This window comes from Chlorocebus sabaeus, chromosome 6 (assembly GCF_047675955.1).
Source record: "Chlorocebus sabaeus isolate Y175 chromosome 6, mChlSab1.0.hap1, whole genome shotgun sequence".
Classification (NCBI taxonomy): domain Eukaryota; kingdom Metazoa; phylum Chordata; class Mammalia; order Primates; family Cercopithecidae; genus Chlorocebus; species Chlorocebus sabaeus.
In genome coordinates, this window is record NC_132909.1 from 5,415,738 (window position 1) to 5,441,282 (window position 25,545).

The 25,545-nt window shown below is 43.7% G+C and overlaps 1 protein-coding gene across 1 annotated transcript; it reads left to right on the forward strand.

The window, feature by feature from the left end:
- The first annotated feature begins 231 nt into the window (after positions 1-231).
- Positions 232-24,690, forward strand: LOC103235195 (uncharacterized). Its single transcript, XM_073016035.1, is given in 6 exon segments — positions 232-412; positions 16,344-16,417; positions 16,507-16,561; positions 16,564-16,583; positions 20,232-20,358; positions 21,837-24,690. Coding segments are annotated over 5 exon segments (2,067 nt in total). The 5' UTR covers positions 232-412; positions 16,344-16,372; the 3' UTR covers positions 23,657-24,690.
- Positions 24,691-25,545: the final 855 nt, after the last annotated feature.

Here is a 25,545-nt window from a genome sequence, read left to right on the forward strand (position 1 = left end):
TTTCCCTGACTGCTGAGCTGCTCCAGCCTTACTGGTGGGTTTCACCTGCAAAACCCGGAAAACAGAGGCACGGAGAGCGAGACGGAGGGAAGCTCAGGCCCCGCCCCTTTCCCGCCCCCGCTGACCCCTCACAGCCCAAGATTCTATTCTCCCGCGCCAGGCCCCCTGACTTTCGCGCCCCGCCCCGGCCTCGCCCAGGCCCCGCCCATCTCTTCGGGAGTCTTGCCCAGGTCCGGCTCCTGTCCTTCGCTGATTGGCTCAGGCCCGGAAGCGGACGGCGAGGACTGAAAGTTGTACTGCGGTGTGTGTGCTTCCCAGTTCTCTGGTGCTGCTATAGGAGGGACGTGGGGTCCCCACAGACCTGCAAATTCCTGCCCGTCTTTCTCAACCCAGAGCAAACTGAAACGTCCCGGTGAGAGTCCCTGAGTCGCTTCCCTTTGAGTTTAAAGTCGCCCGGAGGCTGGTCCCGTCCCCGGTCTTTCTGCAGTGGGGCCGTGCAGACACTTCCTGTCGCGAAAGTTTCCTTTGCAAAATCTTTCCTGACCCTTCTCCCGCCTCGCGCTGTTTCAAGCCCTCACCCGCGAGCTGGATTCTCGCCCTGCTCCAGAGCGCCCCCCAGTCTCGCTCTCCTCGGCCCCTGGAGCGCAGCGCTGCAGCCCCAGTGCCGGGGGTCAGAAAAGCACTCCACAGGGTGGGAGTGGGCCCGAGCGAGCGTCTCCAGGGCACCGTTTACAACGTTTTGGGGGATTAAAATATTCCTTTTGAGGTCCCTATGGGCTACCCCTTATCTGGATGAAGGATCTGGCCCTTGGTCAATGAAATGCTGAGGTGAATTGGCCTGAGGCCGGAGCAGATGGGTGCCCTGTGCAGATGGAGGGGTGGCCGTGCTTGGCCGTGGCCACTCCTGGGCTCTCTCCCTTTCCATCTGAGACGTGGTGGAAATGGAAGGGGTACAGGAGAGTACCCTTTGTTCCTTTGTTACTCCGGGTGGAGAGACGGGGTTTTTACCTTTGGTCTAGTTTTGCAAAGTTTACGTTAATTGGCCTTAGATTCCCAGAGCCAGGACCCAGGTGTTTCCTTTTCTTCTTTGTTATTGGAGATGGTCTCTGTGCCTATATATCCAGTATGGTCCAGCGGGGGCCGTCCAGTCTCAGTGAAATTCTGGATGAGCCCAGGCAGTCTGTAATTTAGAAAATTTACTTAATGGGCCCTTTTCAGTACGGTTTAGGCCTCACCAAGTGACTGTCCTTGTGCTGTTGTACAACTTCTGTCCTAGACAATTGAGCTTTCTTACAGGGATGGTGAAGTTTTTTCTTTCCTTAGCTACATAGTACTGTCTAATAATTGAGGTTTATAGGACCTAGAAGTTGCTAGCTTGGGCTTTCTGAACTGGAATTGTGTCAGGAACTGGATCAGTGGGCACTAACTCTCGGGCTTCCTAAGGCCATCGGTCTCTGACTGTGGCTCCTCCACATACATAACAAGAAGTAACAGTGAGGGAATGAGCTACATTTTCTGCTAACTGGAGAAACAAGTTCCTTGCCTTTTTTTTTGGAAGCTCTGGTGCTGGCAGATTTAGCTCATTATAAAAGGCTTGAAACACTGGGTTGGGAGAGCGCATGTGGACCTCCCCTCGGACTAAAATGGCAGCTTGGGGGTTTAGCCTTGTCCTGTTGATCCTCGGGGTTACACGTTCTCTTTTTTTCTAATGGGAGTGTAGGAGATTAGTGCTTATTAGTTCTAGTGGGTTACAGGAGGGGTTGGCTTCTTTTTTTTTTGAAGGTGAACTGGGTCTTTTTTGTCCTTTTTCTAAGTAGCCTAAATAACACATGGCCAATAGGCACAATTTTCGCACACCTCTGCCTCATGACAAACGTGTTTATTTCTACTGTGTAGCTCCTTCCTTAGTTAAGAGATCCACATCTTAATCTGAGCTTGTTACTATTAATGGCTGCACAAGCATCACATTTAAAGTTTCTCATTTGGGGATTCTTTTTTCTTCTGTTCTAGTTATTATTTTACTTGAATCACCTAGGAAAAGACCAGTTCTTAATGTTATTTGAAAAACGGTGGTAGCCAGGCACGGTGGCTCACGCCTGTAATCCCAGCACTTTGGGAGGCTGAGGCGGGCGGATCACGAGTCAGGAGATCAAGACCATCCTGGCTAACACGATGAAACCCTGTCTCTACTAAAAATACAAAAAAATTAGCCGGGCATGGTGGTGGGTGCCTGTAATCCCAGCTACTCTGGAGGGTGAGGCAGGAGAATGGGTGAACCCGGGAGGGGGAGGTTGTAGTGAGCTGAGATCGCACCACTGCACTCCAGCCTGGGTGACAGAGTGAGACTCCGTCTCAAAAAAATAATAATAATAAAAATAAAATAAAACGGTGGTTGCAGGGAGCTTAGATGGGTGATAACATATACTAGGTTGGTCATTTCCTGGGCTACATACCTTGTACTGAGTGGCATTGTACAAATAAGTTCCTTTTAACATTCCTGTACATTCATAATAACTATAGAACAGAAGGATTGTTTTAATTTGCTGTCCTATCTGAGTGACCTGATGAATACACTGGGAACAGTCCTTAGTTTGAGGAAGGTCAGTTGAAGCCTTTACTGTACAAGTCTAAAATTTAAGAAAAATGAGTCCCGTGATGAGCCTCCTCGTGCTCCGGCCGTGTGTAGACCAGTCAGCTTCTGGGTGTGATTGGAGCAGGGCTTGTCGTCTTCTTCAGGGTCACTTTCAGGGGTTATGTGGGCTTGGTCTTGCCTCCCAGGTTTCAGGTGCAGGTTTTACACAGCAGTGGTGGATCCAGGCTGGGATTCCTTCTACCTTCATGGCGGTGGGTGTGGTCAGGATGACAGTCTGGGGTCCTTTCCACTGTAGGTGCAAAGGGGCTACATTCCAGTCCTTGATCCACACTCGATCACCTCGGGAAAAAGAGTGAACTGGGGAGAATAACGGGGCATCTCTCATTTACCTAGGCTGAAATCATTTGTGTAATTTTTCCTAAGGCCTATAGCTATCTCTGTAACTCAATTTCACCTAACTCTCGGGGAGTGCCCGGGAGTCCCTGTAGTATGGGAGGGGGTCTATGATATAATATTTCATAACGGGAATATCCGCTTCTCTCAGAGGGAGGGAGTACATCTTGTCTTCAACAATACCATAGGGAGAGCCTGTATCTGTTTTAATCCTGTTTCCTGACACACTTTCCTTAAGCTATTTTGATAGTCCCATTCATCCGCTTCACCTTTCTGGAACTCTGAGGTTGGTAGGCAGCACGTAGTTTCCATGTGATCTTTAATACCTTTGCCGTCTTCTGTACTGAGTCAGCCACAAACGCCGGCCTGTTATCTGAGCTGATCCATAAGGTCAGTCCAAATCTAGGAATAAGATCTCGAAGAAGCACATGGGTTACTTCATGAGTTTTTCAGTTCATATGGGATAAGCCTCCACCTTCCTAGAGTAGGTACACAAGGGAACGAGTAAATACTTGTTACTTCTACACTTTGGCATTTCTGGGAAGTCCACCTGGAGATCTTCAAAGGGGGCTGCTTTCCATTCCATGCCGGCAGAATGGCTGAACCCTGCCTCGCATGGTGCTGTCAGCAGGTAACACACCGCTCGCCATGGTTTTGGCAAGAGCTGACAAATGCTAGATGTAGAAGTATCAGCCCAACAACTTTTCAAGTGACTCCTGACCTAGATGGGTGGTTTCATGCACCCCCAGTACAACTGCGGCTCCTAGCAGCTGTGGCACAGCTACTCTCCTATTTGGTAGCCGAGTCCTTCCTTCTTCCATCACCTGTCCTCCCTCTGCCTGGAGAAAGCCTTTTTCTTATTTAGAATAAGTAGGTACAAGGTCAGGTGCTTGAGGGAGCAGGGGGGCTGTGACTGATGCCCAGCTTTTCTAGCTTCTGAGTCAGTTCTGGGGTTCCCTAAGGTAACTGAGGTGGAGACTGCCACCTTGTGGGTTTTCTGTACTGCTTCTAATAATTGCAAGATTTTATGTCTTTTTCTCCAGATTTCAACAGGCCCTTTTCTTTATATAATGCTCCATGCACTTGTAGGGTTAAAAAGGCATACTGAGAGTCAGTGTAAATGTTTTCAGTCTTACCTCCACTGAGTTCTAAGGCCTGAATTAAAGCAAAGAGCTCGGCTTTCTGAAGTGCCCTGGGGCAACGCTCTGGCGTCAATGGCAGTGTCCAGGGTTACCACCGCATATCCTGCACATCTGTCTCCTTGTGGGTTGACGAAGCTGCTCCTGTCCATGTATGGCTCCCAGTCTACTGATGCCCAAGGCTGGTGCCGGAGGTCAGGCCTGCTAGAGTAAACTGAGTCCAACACCTCTACACAGTTATGCTCGGCAGAGCTCTCTGATACCAGGAGCAGGGTGGTGGGTTCAGGGTGTTACAAACTTCAGTGGTTATGCAGGGATTTTCACAGAGGTACTTGGTTAGTCTAGCATTCGTTAGCCAATGATGTCCTTTGGTAGTCATTAAAGTCACCACAGCATGGGAGGCCTTTATGTTCAGGTTTTGCCTAAGAGTTAGTTTTTGTGCTTCTTTTGCTAGCAGGGCAGTTGCTGCCAAGGCCCTCAAACAGGGGGACTAACTGTAGAGGACTGCGTGCTCGCAAACGAGATGTTCCCGATAAGCCCTGCTCTTGCAAACAAAGCAGGACATTCCTTCTCTGCAAAGAGGAAGGACAAAGGAGCCAGCTGTAAACAGCGGGCTCTGGGAACTGGTCAATGTTTACTGATCTTGCGAGTCAAGGAAAGGTCAGAGAAGCAACACATGCCCTGTGACTTGGCTACATTCCACAAATGGCTGTATAAAATAAAGCAGAGTGTGCTGTTTGGGGAGGCCGCCATGTATGTCTTGTCCTGTGTTGTCTTGTGTGTTCATTCCTTTGTTTAGGAAACACGCGGACCCCAACAACTGGCGCAGCGAGCAGGGTCCGTGGCTCCAAGAGAGCAAGGAACCGGAGGGGGAGCACCCCGGGTATGTGAGTAAAGAAGGGGGACCCACGGGAAAATTATCGGGAATTCCACCTCTCTGGCCTCAGAATATTTGCGGCTGCTTCAAGGACTGTTGCTGTCTATAGGAGTAGAAGTGAAAGAAAAGACTTTGAAGCGATTGTTTGCCCATGTTGAACAACATTGTTACTGGTTTCAGTATCAGACTAAAGTGCAGCTGAATCGGAGAGAATGGTTACAGGTAGCAAAAGCTTTGCATAGAGCTCACCAGTTAGGGGATACTATGCCTTCAAATTTGTGGACCTTGTGTAATTCCATCACTCAGGCATTAGAGTTACTTGAGACTGATTCAGAGCGTGGTGATGTAGCCACAGGAGGAAAGGCATCTGAGGATATGGGAAAAAATGAATCTGAAATGGAGCCCATTTTTGCCAGGGTAACAGAGGATGGGGGGATAGCAAAAGGGGGAGAAGAGGAAGAGCCAACTCTTCTTTCTTCTAAGAGGAATTCTGACATGCAACGTATTATGGGAATGCTTCAACAGATATTACAGATACATTCTTCTAATTCACCTTTGCGAGCTTTCCCTGTTTCTCTTCCTTCTGCCCCATTAGAAGGGGATTTTCCAGTGCCTCCACCCCCCCTCAGCTTCCTTACCTTTGTCTGGCAAAGTTTTCTCAGTGCCTTTCCCGCCACTGGGGGAGGAAGAAAAGGAAAAAATAAGAGAATTTGAGGAGCTGGATCTGTTTCTAATTATTCATGCTCCTTTTGCTCCTAATGCTCAGTTTCCAAATGGTGGCAATAATGTCCAATTTACTGCCTTACAATTTAAATTTTTAAAAGAAATGAAAGCTGCGATTTCTAACTATGGACCTCAGTCTCCTTTTATCCGTGGTCTTCTTCATGCTTTTTCATCAGAAAATTTGATAATTCCTATAGACCGAGAGACTTTGGGAAAGGCTGTTCTTTTTGTTGTTGTTGTTGGTTTTTTTTGTTTGTTTGTTTTTTTTTGTTTTTTTGAGACGGAGTCTTGCTCAGTCGCCCAGGCTGGAGTGCAGTGGCCGGATCGCAGCTCACTGCAAGCTCCGCCCCCCGGGGTTCACGCCATTCTCCTGCCTGAGCCTCCCGAGTAGCTGGGACTACAGGCGCCTGCCACTACGCCCGGCTAATTTTTCTGTATTTTTAGTAGAGACGGGGTTTCACTGTGTTAGCCAGGATGGTCTCGATCTCCTGACCTCGTGATCCGCCCATCTTGGCCTCCCAAAGTGCTGGGATTACAGGCGTGAGCCACTGCGCCCGGCCAAGGCTGTTCTTGATCACTCTCAGTGGTTACAATTGCACAGCTGGTGGATGGATGAGGCACATGTGCAGGCTAGGAAAAATGCTACACATGATCCCCCAGGACCCACTGAGGAACAACTCATAGGCACGGGCCAATATGCTACTCTTTTTTTTTTTTTTGAGACGAGTCTTGCTCTGTCACCCAGGCTGGAGTGCAGTGGCCGGATCTCAGCTCACTGCAAGCTCCGCCTCCCAGGTTCACGCCATTCTCCTGCCTCAGCCTACGGAGCAGCTGGGACTACAGGTGCCCGCCACCTCGCCTGGCTAGTTTTTTGTATTTTTTAGTAGAGACGGGGTTTCACCGTGTTAGCCAGGATGGTCTCGATCTCCTGACCTCGTGATCCACCCGTCTCAGCCTCCCAAAGTGCTGGGATTACAGGCTTGAGCCACCGCGCCCGGCCCAATATGCTACTCTTAATGCTCAGGCTGGCCTAGATGATGTCACCCTTACTGAAATCAAGACTTTGTTTTTAAGGGCCTGAAATAAGGTAAAAATAGCAGAAAAATCTTCCCTCTCCTTTGTAAAGATTTTACAGGGCACAAATGAACCACACGCGGATTTTGTAGCCCGTCTTCAGAATGCTGTCTTAAAAATTGTGGGTGTTGGCCCTGCTTCAAAAATTTTGTTACAAACATTGTCTTTTAAAAATGCTAATGCTGACTGTCAAAAATTGTTCAGACCATTAAAGGCCAGTGGGGCCAATTTAGATAAATATATTAGAGCTTGTGCTGGTGTTGGAGGGGCTATTTGTAATGCTCAGTTATTTGCTGGAGCCCTATCTAAAGCCTTAAAAGGAAATAACAAACAACGTGTTTACTTTCAATGTGGTAAACCTGGACATTTCAAAAAAAAAATATTGTAAAAAATTGAACACTTCTATCCCGCAAGGCAGAAAGCTGCCTTCAGAGGTGTGCAAACGTTGTGACAAAGATCGACATTGGACAAATAAATGTCGTTCCAAAACTGATAAAAGTAAAAATTTACTGTCTCCTCTCCCGGGAAACGGGAGCGGGGCCCACAGACTTGGGGCCCCAACAATTACAATACAAGCCTACCACAATACCCAGTGAACAATGGCCTACAACATCAAGGAATAAATTCGAGTCCTCCTTAAGGATACCACACCTTACCCCAGTTTCCCAGCTTTATACGGCAACTAAGCAGAGCGTCACTGCTAACTTAACTATTACTCAGCCTTATACCTTGTCTCCTAATGGAGGAGTATATAAATTAGCTACTGGAGCATGTGGCCCTTTGCCAAAAGGACATGTAGGACTTTTGTTAGGTCGAAGCAGCAGTGCTATATGGGGGTTAATGGTGATTCCCAAAATCATTGATCCTAATTTTACTAATGAAATTCTTGTTATGGTACAAATCTCACAATTTATGTGCCTAGAGGCAGGGGAGCATACTGCACAATTACTTTTATTGCCTTTTTTTTTCCGTTCCTATCTAGAGAGGTATCTCGACAGGGAGGGTTCGGTAGCACAGTAAAAACTGTTTTTTGGAGAACTTTAGTTTCTAATCAAAAGCCTTTATGTTCATTGCACATTAATAAAATAGTTTTTAAAGGGTTAATTGACACGGGGGGGGGGGATGTGTCTATCATTTGTTTAAATCAGTTGCCTATACAATAAAAAAAAAAAGACAAGTTTCAGTTACACTCACTGGCTTGGGTCCTACTTCTGTGGTTTATCAAAGCGTAAAACCTTTAACCTGTCAACAAGGTCAAGTGTTTTTTTTATATTGTTCCTATCAATATTAATCTTTGGGGATGGGATCTTTTACAACAATTTGGTGCTTTTTTAAGCATTCCTCATATTTCTTCAGCTGCCAAAAATATGATGTTCAAAATGGGCTACAATCCTTTAAACTCATAGCCACTGTTCACCAGCCTCAAACTTTGCAATTAAAGTGGAAAACTACCACTCCTGTTTGGGTGGAACAGTGGCCATTATCTAAAGAAAAACTTGGGGCTTTAAAAAAGTTAGTCAAAAAACAATTGGCCGAGGGGCATATAAAGCCAAGTACTTCTGCATGGAATTCCCCTATCTTTGTTGAAAAAAAAAGTGAAAAATGGCATTTATTAACTGATCTTAAAACTGTAAATGCTTACATTCAACCTATGGAGAGTTTACAGCCTGGTCTTACTAATCCTGCCTGTATCCCACAAAGTTGGAAATAAATGGTCATAGATCTCAAAAATTGTTTTTTCTCTATTCCATTACACCCTTAAGATTGTAAAAAGTTTGCCTTTACTATTCCTAAATATAATAATGGGCAGCCCACACAAAGATATCAGTGAAAGGTTCTTCCCCAGGGTATGCTTAATAGCCCTACTTTATGTCAAAAATTCGTACATACGACTTTAAATCCTGTGAAAAATCAGTTTCCAACTGTGTTAATTTATCATTATACAGATAATATTTTATTGGCTACCCCTGATGTAACCCTCCAAAATCAAGTTTTTAAGGTTTTACAACAGTTAATTCATTATAATTTGCAAATATCTCCTAAAAAGTTACAAACTCAGTTCCCCATTCAATATTTGGGGTATCTATTGGCTAAAAAACAAATTCACCCACAAAAGGTTCAAATTACGAGTGATCAACTTGTGACCCTTAATAATTTTCAAAAATTGTTGGGAGATATTAATTGGCTTCATCCCATCTTAGGTATTCCTACTTATAAATTACAACATTTGTTTGCTACCTTAAAAGAAAATTCAAATTTAAACCGTTCTCGACAACTATCCCATGCTACAAAAGAAAAACTGTCTTTTGTAAAAAATAAAATTAGTAAAGCTCACCTTAATTATATTATTAAGTGTATTATTATTATATTACCTTAATTATTATTATTAAGTGTATTATTATTATATTACCTTAATTATTATATCACCTTAATTATATTATTAAGTGTATTATTAATAATAATATATTATTAATTATATTATTAAGTATATTAAGTATATAATTAATTGTTATGTATAATTATATACCCGATCTTCCACTCTCTTTATGTCTTTTTCATACTCCTCATTCACCAACAGCTATCTTACATCAGGATAATAACATTCTGGAGTGACTATTTTTGGCTAATAAAGCCGTTAAAAAAATTTACCCTTATATTGATAAATTGACTAAATTAATTATTAAAGGGCAGCATAAAGCTCATCAATTGCTTAAAACTGACCCTATAAAAATTATTACCCAATTATCTAATCAATACATTAAATCTTTACTAAAAACTCATAAAAGATGGCAAGTGGCTTGCGCTGAGTATACTGGTTCCTTTTCTCAGTACTATCCCAGTCATAGATTATTTACTTTTCTACAACAATATTCTTTCCTGCCCTATAATCCTATTTCTTATACTCCGGTTAAAGGTCCCACCTTTTTTACTAATACTTCTAACAATAAAAAAGCTAGATACTGGACATCAGATAATTCAAAAATTTCTCACTATCCATTTAAATCTGTACAATAAAAAAAAAAAAAAAAAACTTTTTGCCATTCTTATGGTACTACAAAATTGGCCTCAAACCCCGTGTAATATAGTTAGTGATTCCCAATATACTGTATATGTGACTAAGTATATTTCTCAAACTTCTTTACCATTACTCCTAAAAACCCCTTTACAAAAACTATTTTCCTTATTGTTCTTGACTCTTACTTCCCATACAACCCCCCTTTTTATCACTTATATTCGTTCACGTTCAGCTTTACCGGGACCTTTAACTTTTGGCAATAGCCAAATTGATTCTTTACTTGTTGACAATGTCCAACAGGCTCAGGATAAACATCAATTACATCATACTAACAGTTTAAAATTACAACGGCGATTTTCTATAACATGCCGTCAAGCCCGAGCTATTGTCAGAGCCTGTCCATCTTGTGCTCCTATTATTGCACCCTTTTTAAGTCCAGATGTAAATCCCTGAGACACTCAAAATCATATTTGGTAAATGGATGTAACTTATGTTTCTTCTTTTGGTCATTTAAAATACGTTCATCATACAATTAATACTTGGTCACACTTCCAATGGGCTACACCATTACCCTCTAAAAAAACCGATTCTGTTATTACTCATTTACTTACTTACTTTACAGTTACGGGAGTTCCTACTAAATTAAAAACTGACAATGCTCCTACTTATTGCTCTCGTAAATTGGCTGCCTTCCTCTCTTCATATCACATTCGTCATTCCACTGGTATTCCATTTAACAGTCAAGGTCAAATAATTATTAAAAAAAAAAACTAATGCTACCTTAAAATTACAACTTTTAAAACAAACAGGGGGAAATGGATGAGATTCCCCAAAACATAAAATTCTGAAAGCTCTTTTTACTTTAAATTTTCTTAACTATTGGTGCCAATTACAGCAATCTGCAGCAGCGAAACATTTTCAACAACTATTAGAAAAGCCACAAGCTAGCAATTTGTGGGTGTACTATCCTTCATTACAAGGCCAATATTTAAAAGGAAAAGTTTTACAATGGGGTCGAGGTTATGCTCTCGTTCGTACAGGTGCCGGAGACAAGTGGTTCCCATCCCGACGGTTTAAACAGTGCCATGGGGAAGGGGAGCCGGCCGGAGGACTTCCTGGCAGCATCTCAGGAATTAAATCTGAGTGCTCAGAGAACCTTCACCTTTGGAACTTGTCGAGCAGAACCCCCGACATGGGGTCAGCTGAAAAAGCTTACTCAAAAAGCTGAAGGGGTTGTTCAACAAGCTGGACAGCCCAAAACCTCACTGACTTTATTTCTGGCTATGCTAACTGTAGTGAATTGCCAGGTAACAGCTGAAGAATTCACATATTGGGCCTATATTCCCTTTCCACCCTTATATCAAGGTGTGGCCTGGGGAGACAAAGAAGTTTTAGTATTTACTAATAATACTGCTTGGATGCCATCACCTTTTTAAAATCAGGATCCTGAGTTAGACACGGGTGCAGTAAACAGTTCATATCAATTTGGGGTGGAAGGGTTACCTATATGTCTTGGGAACAGTCCACATTGTTTACATCCTTCTCATGAGACTTGGGCTGTACACTATAATCATAGTCACACTGTTACCTTTACTATAATTGTTGTTACTCAGAGTTTTAAATATAATCATACTGCTCTGCTTAATGAAACCTTGCCTACTACATTATCCTTATGTCCTATTCCTGACGTGTCCAGAGGTGTTTCCCAATTAGAGTGGACTAGATGTAGAGGAAGTGGACCACGATTATTATTAGAGGTAAAAGGTAGGAATTACAGATACCTTGTCACTGACTGGAGTGTGCATGGGGATTTTCAGACTAAGTTTAGCCACATTAGCCTACGATGGCATAAAAATAATCACACCATTTATGCTGATGGTAACAAAACTATTATTTGGCATGATGGTGGCTTGTCGCCCCCTATGCCACATTTGGCCAACACCTCACAAATACAAAGTCATATATGGAAGTTACTAGCTGCTGGCAAACCAATGTCTACTTTTATGGGAAACATGTCCTTAAATACCACTAATCTTTCTAATCCTTTCCATATATCTTTACATCGAAACAGATCTAGATATGTCATTATTTGTGTTAAAAAACCTTACTTGTTGTTAGCAGGAATCTTTAAATGGGATAATACAGGAGTAGTTAACTGTACAGGCAATTGTACATTTTTAAGCTGTATAAATACTTCTTGGTGGCATAATAATTGGAATGAGACTCACTCCGATATATATATTTTAAGAGCTAGGAAAAAAAACAACAAAAACCTGGTTACCTGTGAACTTGACATGCACCTAGAGTAAATCTGCTGGGGTTATTCAAATTTACAAAGTAATGCAGGATCTTGTCCACCGCAGCTGGAGAGCGGTTGGGATTATCATAACAACAGTAGTGAGACTTGTGGCCATTGCTTCCACCGCCGCTGTTGTTGGACTGGCGTTACATCAGAGTATCCAAAATGCAGAGTTCGTATAACAGTGGCATGAACAATCTCACTTGTTGTGGCAACAACAACGAGACATTGATGCTCATTTGACTGAACAAGTAGATAACTTAAAACAAGTGGTTTCGGCCGGGCGCGGTGGCTCAAGCCTGTAATCCCAGCACTTTGGGAGGCCGAGACAGGCGGATCACGAGGTCAGGAGATCGAGACCATCCTGGCTAACACAGTGAAACCCCATCTCTACCAAAAAATACAAAAACTAGCCGGGCGAGGTGGCGGGCGCCTGTAGTCCCAGCTACTCGGGAGGCTGAGGCAGGAGAATGGCGTAAACCCGGGAGGCGGAGCTTGCAGTGAGCTGAGATCCGGCCACTGCACTCCACCCTGGGCGACAAAGCAAGACTCTGTCTCAAAAAAAAAAAAAAAAAAAAAAAAAAAAAACAAGTGGTTTCTTGGATAGGGAATCAACTGACAGTGTTAAATACTCGAGCCTCGTTAAAATGTGACTGGAATACTACTTAATTTTGTATTACCCCTGTTCCTGTTAACACACTGTACATAATTGGACAAAGATAAAAAGGCTTTTAATTGGCCATAATAATCTTTCCCTGGAAATACAAAAACTAACACACAATATTTCTGAAACGTTTCATAATCAGTTACCATTGCTGACTGGCGCAGATTTAATGACTGGTATTGCGCAAAGCTTAAAATCTTTAAACCATGTGGTCCTGTAAAAACTTTACTGACTTCTGTTTCTAGTAATATATTAACTGTTGTTTTTGCCTTTGTCATTTTCACAGTCTGCTAAAAACGGTGCCAAAGGGCAAACACCAAATCCCAGCGAGCCCAACATGTAATAATGGTTTTGAAAAAAATTCAAACCTGTAAATAAAGAAGGGGGAGATGTAGAGGACTGTGTGCTCGCAAACGAGATGTTCCCGATAAGCCCTGCTCTTGCAGACAACGCAGGACATTCCTTCTCTGCAAACAGGAAGGACAAAGGAGCCAGCTGCAAACAGCGGGCTCTGGGAACTGGTCAATGTTTACTGATCTTGCAAGTCAAGGAAAGGTCAGAGAAGCAACACATGCCCCGTGACTTGGCTACATTCCACAAATGGTTGTATAAAATAAAGCAGAGTGTGCCGTTCGGGGCGGCTGCCATGTATGTCTTGTCGTGTGTTGTCTTGTGCGTTCATTCCTTTGTGTAGGAAACACGCAGACCCCAACACTAACCTTTAGAAACCCCATCTAGTTATTTAGAGAGTTAGGCCACTGGCCTCAGCCAGGGCCCCACAGTTTGGGTCAAAACTTTACCTGCCATCTTTTCTCTCTCGGAAACATACGGTGTAAAAGGCTTTGTCAGATCAGGTAACCCCAGGGCTGGGGCCGACGTAAGATTTTCTTTTAACACATGAAAGGCCTGCTGTTGTTGGGATCCCCATTCAGAAGGCTCCTGGTCCTCCCTATTTGTGACTCCGTACAGAGGCTTGGCAAGTACTGCAAAGTTTGTGATCCACGGTCTGCAGAACCTCAGAGCTCCTAAGAATTCTTTCACCTGTTTTCTGGTTTTAGGGTTCAGTAGGTTGCAAAAGACCCGCTTTCTTTCTGATCCCAGGCTGCACTCCTGCTGTTGGATAGTAAATCCTAGGTAACATACCTGCTGTTAGCAGATCTGGGCTTGCCTCTTGGACACCTTATACCTACAGTCCTCCAGGGGCCAGAGTAGGGCATCCGTTCCCTTGGTGCACCCAACTGCCATGGGGTGTCCGAGCAGAATGTCGTCAATGTACTGGAGCAGCATGCAGCCTAGGCCTCTGGTGGGAAACTTCTGGAGGTCCCGAGCCAGTGCTTCCCCAAAGACGGTGGGGGAGTTCTTGAACCCTTGCAGAAGCAGGGTCTGAGTGGTGATACCTGACCCTAGATCTTCCTACTGAAAGGCAAAGAGCTTCTGGCTCTCAGGGGCTAGTCTAATGCTAAAGAAAGCATCTTTCAGGCCTAAGCGGGAGAACCAGCTGTCTTCAGCTGGCAGCAACCTTAACAACGTGTACGGGTTAGGTACTGTAGGATGTAAAGTCACTGTAGCTTGACTGACTAAGTGCAAGTCCTGTACCGGCCTATAGTCCTTGGTCCCTGGCTTGGGAACAGGCAGGAGGGGAGGGTTCCATGGAGACTGACAAGTGACTATAATTCTAAAGGCTCTCAGGCTCTTGAGATGGACCTGGATACTTTCAAGAGCTTCTCTGTGGACTGGGTACTGTTTTTGCCTGACTGGCTTGGCCCTACACTGAACTTTTATAAGTACGGGGGATTGGTTAACTGCCAACCCTAGAGGGTTGACTTCTGTTTACACCCTTGGCCACTGCTTAGCCAGAGTTGGTCTTATCTCTTGGCCTGGGTCAGTTAAGAAAAGTCTCCATTCCTTCTCCCAGGGGACCGTAAGGGCCATAATGACTCCCATTCCAGGTAACCTCAGCTGTAAAGAGCTGTGCTCTGTAAAAGAGATGGTGGCTCTCAGCTTGCTAAGCAAGTCCTTTCCTAGCAAGGGCAAGGAGTAGTCAGGCATGTACAAGAACTGGTGAATCACTTTATGTCCTCCTACAGTACAAGTCTGGGGCAAGCAGAAAGCTTGCTCTGCTGAAACTCCCATGACTCCGATTATATCAATAGTCTTTTTGGATAAGGGGGCAACTGAGGTGGTTACTACTGAATGTTCAGCACCGGTATTGATAAGAAAATCAATGTCTTTGCCCCTAACTGTCATCTTGACCATGGGCTCTTTGGGGGTACTTGAACCCGGTCCTCCTCAGTTCAATAACTCTTCTGCTATATTGCACAGGCCTCCTTCTGGGGCCTTCTGCTCTGGGCCACCTTGTTTTCCTTTTAGCTGAGGGCACTTGTCCTTCTAATATCCTTCTTATATCCTATTTCTTTACAATAAGCACACTGGTTGCGCTGCAAGCTCGGACGGCCAGGCTAGGTATCTTTCTGGGGCACATGCCTACCCGGGAGTGCTCTCAGAATCCATGTTGCTCAAGCTGGCTGGAGTACCCCACAGGGATGCTCCACAGGGCAGGCCTAAGGGGCTGCCTCGACCTTCTGTTAATCACCTCGCTTCCCAGTCAGGGAACCAAGAAATGTGGCATGATGAAACACAGACAATACCTCTCAGACTATGGGTTGAAGAAGAAAGTGGCTTTATTTGGCCCATAGCATTGGTGGACTCGTGTTTCAAGAACCGACCTCCCCAAAAAAGAAATTCCTGGCCCTTTTAAGGGCTTACAATTCTAAGGGGTCCACATGAAAGGGTCGTGATAGATCTAGCAAGCGTGGGGAACGTGACTGGGGGCTACAAGCATCAGCTAACAGAACAGAAAGTTTTGCAGTGCTTCTTCATACAATGTCTAGAGTTTACAAGTAACATAAGTAGTTTAGGTCAGGGGTTGATATTATTATTATTATTATTTTTAACCACTGGGGCTGGGTGGTGGCGCCAAGGTCGTCTGGCTATTTATCTTACTTCTGTTTCTTTCTGACTTTTTGCTTTCTTCATTTCCTCCTGTCTTATAAACCAGGCAAGGGGGAGGGAGGAGGGCAGCAGGAGAAGTGGTGGTCTCCTTCCTACCTCAGCCTCCAGAATAGCTGGGACCACAGCCGCGCGCCACCACACCACACTGATTTTTGTGTTCTTGGTAGAGACGGGCGTTCACCATGTTGCTCAGGCTGGTCTCCAACCCCAGGGCTCAAGGGATCCAGCCACATTGGCCTCTCAAAGTACTGGGATTACTGGCATTTTGTTCTATCAAAGATTGCTATTGTCATAGGATGGGACCCACACTCAATAATACTTACAGTGGCGCTGGTGGTCCTCGTCTGTGTCCAGCATTAAACATCAAGGCAGTTTCCTCCATGTTGACAGCTGAGATCAGCCTGTGATCCACAGGGAGGGGAGGGGGCTGCGCTCTGCATGGGGTTTGGTTAGGGCTAGATCTGTGGCCTGAAGATCTGTATCCTGCTGCACTGTGTGTGTGAACTTTTCCGGGGGGGGAGCAAGATCTGAAAGGTCAAAATTACCCTTGTAGGTCTTCCTGTGGAACTTTCTTATCTCTGCATGATCTCTGGTGCAGTGGGTAGCAGAGGACCACCTTTCTCTCAGGTGAGGTCTCCCCCGTGTGTGTGTTTTGTCACAGGAAAGGAGTGAATGGTTTCTAAATATTAAATCTCTTTATTTTTTTTCACATACAGGATTTCCAAAGACTCATGTTACATGAGGAAGCCACCAAGAAGAGCAAAGAAAAGGATCCAGGATGGCTCTTCCTCAGGTGAGTGATATTCCTTGGTGGATTCTTCTATCTGCTTTCTGAAGTGCCAGGTATTGTAGTAGCCAGTCTTCTCTGAGTGTGAAGCGTTCTACCTCACAGGTTTGCTCGCACTCACCCATGCCTTTTCTCTGTTCCTCTCATCTTCACTTAAATTCTATCGCCTATAAACTAGTGACATGAGCTTGGGTAGAGGCTCCACTAGGCGTGGACCTGGGAAGGGCTCACACCAGACATGGATGGAGATGGGCTGTTGACCCCATGCTGTCAGTGATGTTGGGCAGCAGGGATTGTTCAGGGCCCATATCTGGATGCACATTTAGCTCTTTCTGGACCATATTAGAGAAACTGTATATGAAAGTCATACATCGACAGGTGCAGTGGCTCACGCCTGTAATCCCAGCACTTTGGGAGGCCTAGGAGGGCAGATCATGAGGTCAGCAGGTTGAGACCATCCTGGCTAACACGGTGAAACCCCATCTCTACTAAAAATACAAAAAAATTAGCCAGACGTGGTGGCGGGTGCCTGTCATCCCAGCTACTCAGGAGGCTGAGGCAGGAGAATGGCATGACCTTGGGAGGCAGATCTTGCAGTGAGCTGAGATCGTGCCACTGCACTCCAGCCTGGGCGACACAGTGAAACTTCCTCTCAAAAAAAAAAAAAAAAAAAAGTCATACATTAATGTTCATTGGTATCTGGTAAATTCTGGAAAAGGAGGCAAACTAGGGGGGATATTTTGTGTCTGATTTTGTAATGCATTTGAAGCTACACTAGTGAGTCAATATGTCTCTGACACCAAACTTTTGTTTTAAGAGAGAGGGTGTCACTCTGGGGCCCAGTCTGGAGTGCAATGGCACAATTCCAGTTTACAGCAGCCTCGAACTTCTGGGCTCAAGTGGTCCTCCCACCTGAGCCTCCCAAATTGCTGGGATTGCAGGTGTGAGACAGCCCAGCAAGACTCTGCACTTTCAATGTCTTGGAATAGAATGGAAAGCGGATATAGATATCAGTGATAGAGTTAGCTTTATTCCATCACTGACTTCAAATTATTTAATCAATATAAATATCTAACTGCAGGGAATTCTTTAAATCATTCTCAGCACTTTGACCCCACAGAGACTTTTTTTTTTTTTAACAGGGACTCTGATGAAGCAAGCATTTTGGGTAAAAATGATTATAAGTTTGCTGTGACATAACAGCACAACTTATGTTGTTAGAGAGGATGGAGTCATTCTTTTTCTACCCATTATTATTAATGGATTCTTTTATTTTATTTTATTATTTATTTATTTATTTTTTGAGACGGAGTCTCGCTCTGTCGCCCAGGCTGGAGTGCAGTGGCCGGATCTCAGCTCACTGCAACCTCTGCCTCCCGGATTTATGCCATTCTCCTGCCTCAGCCTCCCGAGTAGCTGGGACTACAGGCGCCTACCACCTTGCCCGGCTAGTTTTTTTGTATTTTTTTAGTAGAGATGGGGTTTCACTGTGTTCGCCAGGATGGTCTCGATCTCCTGACCTCGTGATCCACCCGTCTCGGCCTCCCAAAGTGCTGGGATTACAGGCTTGAGCCACCGCGCCTGGCTGATTCTTTTATTTTAAACACCACATGATGTATATATGTATTGTGTAGTAAAAGTCCAAAGAAAAATACACTTATGCATCCCCTTTCCGGTCCAGCCTTCCACCCATTCCCGTGTCTCAGTGGAGAATCACTGTTGAGGGTTCTGTGGCAAGTCAGCACAAACCTTTAGAAATGTATTCATACCCCGTTATGAGATTTTAGAAAAAATTATTTGATGAATGGGTTTTTTTTTTGTTTTTTTTTTTTGCATATTTTTTGAGACAGGGCCTCACTCTGTCACCCACATGTAGTGTAGAGGCACATCGCAACCTCTGACTCTCAGGTTCAAATGAGTCTTATGCTTCAACCAACTGAGTAGCTGCAGTTACAGACGCATGCTACACTCCTGGCTAATTGTTGTGTCATTAGTACGGATGAGGTTTCACCATGTTGGCCAGGCTGGTCTCGAACTCTTGGCCTCAAGTGATCCTTCTGCTTCTGCCTCCCAAAGTTCTGGGATTTCAGGTGTGAACCCTGCTCCCAGCCTGATGAATGTTTTGTTATGGTATTTTGTCCTGCAAGTTCTGAAAATGTTCACGTTTCCAAGGTAGAAAACAAGATAGCTCGCTCTTTTAAATCATCCTTGGAGCTTTCTCTGAATGAAGACATGTGAGTCCTTGACAGTTTTGTTTCGTTTCTTTTTTGTTGTTGTTGTTTGTGTTTTTTTTGAGATAGAGTTTCATTCTTGTGGCCCAGGCTGGTGTGCAGTGGTATAGTATCGGCTCACTGCAACTTCCACCTCCCAGGTTCAAGTGATTTTCCTGCCACAGACTCCCAAGTAGCTGGGATTATAGGCATGTGCCACCATTCCCAGCTAACTTTATATTTTTACTAGAGACAGAATTTGTCCATATTCTTCAGGCTGGTATCAAATTCCCGACCTTAGGTTATCCACCCGCCTCAGCCTCCCAAAGTGCTGGGATTACAGGTGTGACCTACCGTGTGCAGCCAATCCCAAAGTTTATGTAGATAATACATAATTTGCAATACATATATATATATACACACACACACACACACACACTTTTTTTTTTTTTTTTTTTGAGAAAGAGTCTCAGTCTGTTGCCCAGGCAGGATTGCCGTGGTGTGATCTTGGCTTACTGCAATCTCTGTCTCCAGAGTTCAAGCAATTCTCCTGCTTCAGCCTCCTAGATAGCTGGGATAACGGCACCTCCCTACAATGCCCAGCCAATTTTTTTATTTTTAGTAGATATGGAGTTTCGTCATGTTGGAGAGGTTAGTCTCAAACTCCTGACCTTAAGTGATCCACCCACCTCGGTCTCCCAAAGTGATAGGATTGCAGGTGTGAGCCACCATGCCTAGACTTATTTTATATATGTGTATATATGTGTAATATATATTTAATTATTTAATAATATATTTAATATATATTTATATAGAAAGACATATATAATATAGATATAAAATATGTATAGATATATATATTTATATATTATATATATTTTTATATATATATATATATTTTTTGAGATGGAGTCTTACTCTGCAGCCCAAGCTGGAGGGCAATGGCACAATCTTGGCTCACTGCAAACTTTGCCTCTTGTTCTCAAGTTATTCTCCTGCATCAGCCTCCCAAGTAGCTGGGACTAGAGGTCTGCACCACCACATCTGGGTTTTTTTGGGGGGGTTTTTTTGTATTTTTAGTGGAGACAGTGTTTCACCATGTTGTCCTGGGTGGTCTTGAACTTCTCAGCTCAGGCGATCCACCCACCTCAGTCTCCCAAAGTGCTGGGATTTTAGGCATGGGCCACTGTGCCAGGCCATATATTTTTTAATATTGTCCATAAAACTGAGACTTCCACAGTGACTTAAGGGATTTTAAAAGCTATCCTGAAAAAGTACAATAAAATGGAACTATACAGAAAAATTGTTCAAAAATACCTTAATGTGAATTTGTCAGAACACAGTCTTGGATCAAATCAATACTTATTTTCTCTTTTCTCATTTCACGTGAGGGCGATAACATACTCCTTCACAATGTTTTGCTGAAATGTGTTTTTTATTTTAGGGACGCTTGACTTTCAGAGATGTGGCTATAGAGTTCTCTTTCATGGAGTGGAAATGCCTGAACCCTGCGCAGAGGGCTTTATACAGGGAAGTGATGTTGGAGAACTACAGGAACCTGGAGTTTGTGGGTGAGGAAAATGTCCCTTCAGACATGAGGAATCTGCTCTTGTCTATCTTGGCTCTTTCTGGTTTTATATGCTCTTTTGTGATTTTGCCCCATACATGCTTTTGATGTATATGTCATTGTTTTCTGCAGTGATGACCCTCCTATCTGTCATGGGTAGCTTCTTAGAGACTGTCCTGTGGAGTGGTTTTATATAAAAACAGAAAATTCATGAGCACTTTGACTAATATAGTTGAACATCATCCTGCTCTAGGAAGAGATGTCCTTGGAAGCCCTGAGCAGAATTGTCAGCATGGCCCAGGATACGAGATAGAAAGCATGACACTGACACTGATTGACAAGTGCTTCCAGCTGTGGTTCTGGTTTTGTTTTCTTTTTCTTTGTTTGTTTTCAGACAGTCTCCCTCTGTTGAACAGGCTGGAGTGCAGAGTCTCATCTCAGCTTATTGCAACTTCTGCCTCCTGAGTTCAAGCAATTCTTGCACCTCAGCCTCTCAACCTAACTGGAATTACAGGCATATTCCTTCATACCTGGATGATTTTTATATTTTTATTAGACAAAGGGTATCACCATGTTGATCAGGCTGGTCTTGAATTGCTGGCCTCAAGCAATTCGCTCACCTCAGCTTCGAAGTGTTGGGATTACAGGCGTGAGCCACCACACTTGGCCTTTTGTTCTGGTTTTTGAGAACCATCACAGAAGCATCTCTCACTGGCACTGTGACAGTGTCCATCACATAAACTAATGGTCATCTTCTGTAAGTAGCAGTCGCTGCTGTAGAAATTCCTCCTAGCGAGGAAATAATTCAGGCTTACTGCCTCATATATATGAGGCTCTTGACTGAACTCTTTTTTTTTTTTATTCTAAACAGAATTTTGCTCTTGTTGCCCAGGCTGGAGTGCAATGTCATGATCTCCACATGCTGCAACCTCTGCCTCCTGGGTTCAAGCAATTCTGCTGCCTCAGCCTCCTGAGTAGCTGGGATTACAGGCACCCACCACCATGCCTGGCTAATTTTTTTTTTTTTGAGACGGAGTCTTGCTCTGTCGCCCAGGCTGGAGTGCAGTGGCCAGATCTCAGCTCACTGCAAGCTCCGCCTCCCGGGTTCACGCCATTCTCCTGCCTCAGCCTCCCGAGTAGCTGGGACTACAGGCGCCCGCCACCTCGCCTGGCTAGTTTTTTGTATTTTTAGTAGAGACGGGGTTTCACCGTGTTAGCCAAGATGGTCTCGATCTCCTGACCTTGTGATCCGCCCATCTCGGCCTCCCAAAGTGCTGGGATTATAGGCTTGAGCCACCGCGCCCGGCCGCCTGGCTAATTTTTTTATGTTCAGTTGAGACAAGGTGTTCTTAAACTTTGAAGATCACATTTGGGAAGTTTAAAATAAGTATTGCTTTTTGTGTAATTTTTACACATTTCAATATTAACTATTATTTACCATCTGTACTTAATTGGAAAACTATTGGTCTTTATATTTTTTAGATAGCTCATTAAAATCCATGATGGAGTTCTCATCACATGAGCACAGTAATACAGGAGAAGGGTTCTACACAGGGACATTGGAAAGACATAAAAGTTATCACATTGGAGATTTTTGCTTCCCAGAAATCAAGATAGATATTCATCACTTTGAGTTTCAGTGGCAAGAAGTTGAAAGAAATGGCCATGAAACACCTGTGATAGAAAATAAAGAGTTGACTGGTAGTACAGACCGACATACTCAAAGGCATGCTGGAAATAAGCCTATTAAAGATCAGCTTGGATCAAGCTTTCATTCGCATCTGCCTAAACTGCGCATATTTCAGACACAAGGGAAAATTAGCAACCAAGTGGACAAGTCTGTCAGTGGTGCTTCCTCAGCTTCAACATCCCAGAGAATTTCTGGTAGGCTCAAAACTCTTATTTCTAATAAGTATGGGAAGAATTTCCTCCATTCCTCATTATCCACACAAATACAGGAAACACGCATGAGAGAAAAACCTTGCCAATATAATGGGTGTGGCAAAGCTTTTAATTATAGCTCACTCTTAATGAGACATCACATAACCCATTCAAGAGAGAAACAATATAAATATGATGTCTGTGGCAAGATCTTTAATCAGAAGCAATACCTTGCATGTCATCGTAGGTGTCACACTGGTGGGAAAACTTACAAGTGTAATGAGTGTGGGAAGACCTTCACTCAGATGTCATCCCTTGTAGGCCATCGTAGACTTCATACTGGAGAGAAACCTTACAAGTGTAATGAGTGTGGCAAGACCTTTGGTCAACATTCAGCCCTTGTAATTCATAAGGCAAATCTTACTGGAGAGAAACCTTTCAAGTGTAGTGAATGTGGCAAGACCTTCAGTCAGAAGTCATCCCTTCAGTGCCATCATAGACTTCACACTGGAGAGAAACCTTACAAATCTGAAGAATGTGGCAAGGTTTACATTCACAGATCACACCTTGAAAGACATAGGAGAATTCATACTGGAAAGGGATCATACAAATGTAAGGTTTGTGACAAGGTTTTCCGGAGTGATTCACACCTTGCAGAACATCAGAGAGTTCATACTGGAGAGAAACCGTACAAGTGTAATGAATGTGGCAGGAGTTTCAGTCGGAAGTCATCCCTTCAATACCATCATACACTTCATACTGGAGAGAAACCTTACACATGTAATGAATGTGGCAAGGTTTTTAGTAGAACAGAAAACCTTGCACGTCATCATAGACTTCATACTGGAGAGAAACCTTACAAATGTGAAGAATGTGACAAAGTTTTCAGTCGCAAATCACACCTTGAAAGACATAGGAGAATTCACACTGGAGAAAAACCATACAAATGTCAGGTTTGCGACAAGGCTTTCCGGAGTGATTCATGCCTTGCAAACCATATGAGAGTTCATACTGGAGAGAAACCTTACAAATGTAAAGAATGTGACAGAGTTTTCAGTCGCAAATCACACCTTGAAAGACATAGGAGAATTCACACTGGAGAAAAACCATACAAATGTCAGGTTTGCGACAAGGCTTTCCGGAGTGATTCATGCCTTGCAAACCATATGAGAGTTCATACTGGAGAGAAACCTTACAAGTGTAATGAATGTGGCAAGGTTTTTAATCAAAAAGCAAACCTTGCACAACATCAGAGAGTTCATACTGGAGAGAAACCTTACAAGTGTAATGAATGTGACAGAGCCTTTAGTGGGAAGTCAACACTTATTCACCATCAAGCCATCCATGGTGTAGGGAAACTTTACAAATATAATGATTCTCACAAAGTCCTCAATAATGCTACAGTCATTGCAAATCATTAGAGAATCCATAATGAAGTGAGATCTACAAATGTAATAAATGTGGAAAATTTTTCAGACATCGTTCATAACTTGTAGTTCATCAGCGAATCCATGATGTAGACATCAGAGAATCCATACTGGACAGAAATCTTACCAATGTCATAAGGGTGGCAAGGTCTTCAATCTGTGGTCATTCCATGCAGAACATCAGAAAATTCATTTTTGAGATAATTATTCCAAATAAAATGAATATAAAAAATCATAAAGCTTTAATTGACATTAGAGTCAATTCAACTTTGACTTGAGTTTGAGTTGACTTAACATTGAGTTCAAGCATTAATTGACATAAAAAGTGTTAATGTTAAGAAGAATGGGTCAGGCGCAGTGGCTCATGCCTGTTATCCCAGCACTTTGGGAGACCAAGGCAGGTAGATCACTTGAGGTCAGCAGTTTGAGACCAGCCTGGCCAATAGACTTGAGCCACTTTACCCAGCCTGTTTTTTATTTTTATCTTTATTTTTTGAGATGGAGTCTTGCTCTTATCCCCCAGGCTGTAATGCAATGACATGATCTCGGCTCACTGGAACCTCCTCCTCCTGCGTTCAAGCAATTTTCCTGCCTCAGCCTCCTGGGTATCTGTGAATAGTGATGCATGCCACCACACCACGCTAATTTTTGTATTTTTATTTATTTTTATTTTATTTTATTTTATTTTTTTGTTTGGAGATGGAGTCTTGCTCTTGTCACCCAGGCTGGAGTGCAGTGGTGTGATCTCGGCTCATTGCAATTTTTGCCTCTTGGGTTCAAGCAATTCTCCTTCCTACCTCAGCCTTTTGAGTAGCTGGAATTACAGGTGACCGCCACCATGCCTGGCTAATTTTTGTGTTTTTAGTAGAGAGGGGGTTTCTCCATGTTGGTCAGGCTGATCTTGAACTCCTAACCTCAGCTGATCCACCTGCCTCATCCCCCCAAAATGGTGGAATTACAGGCATGAGCCACTGCAACTGGCCCTTTTAAAATTTTATTTATTTATTTATTTTTGAGCCTATTTTGCAGCCTTTACAAAAATCAGGGTTTTCCCACAAGATCATGAAGATTTTCACATAAGGGACCTCTGACCATTTGTGTTGGCGTTGGCAGTAAAGGTCAAGCAGGAATATGGTAATAACACTCATGCTCCCCACCTTTGGCCATGTTCCTGCCTTTCTAGTTTATATTTTGACGAAACCCAGCTACTCCCGAGGCTGAGGCAAGAGAATCACTTGCACCCGGGAGGCGGAAGTTGCAGTGAGCCAAGATCGCACCATTGCATTCCAGCCTGGGAACAAAGAAAGAAACTTAGTCTGAAAAAAAGAAAAAGTCAAGCCCCTTCTCCTCTCTCCGTCATCATAGTGTGTGCTTGATTTCACTTCTTGCCATGTCTTCTCACAAGACTTTCAGAATTAAGTGAGTCCTGGCCAAGAAACAATAGCAAAATTGTTCCATTCCCCAGTGGATTCGCATAAAAACTGCTAATAAGGTCACAGTCACGTTACCATATCAAGCTGAAAATGTCATCCCTATCTGAAGAGTTGGATATGTTTTATTGGGAATATATTTTTTAATCTCTGAATCTGTTATGAGTGCATTGGTTGGCTGGGTTTGGTAATATGTGAAACATTTTATTAAAGTCAGGGCCGGGTGCGGTGGCTCAAGCCTGTAATCCCAGCACTTTGGGAGGCCGAGACGGGCGGATCACGAGGTCAGGAGATCGAGACCATCCTGGCTAACACGGTGAAACCCCGTCTCTACTAAAAATACAAAAAACTAGCCGGGCGAGGTGGCGGGCGCCTGTAGTCCCAGCTACTCGGGAGGCTGAGGCAGGAGAATGGCGTAAACCCGGGAGGCGGAGCTTGCAGTGAGCTGAGATC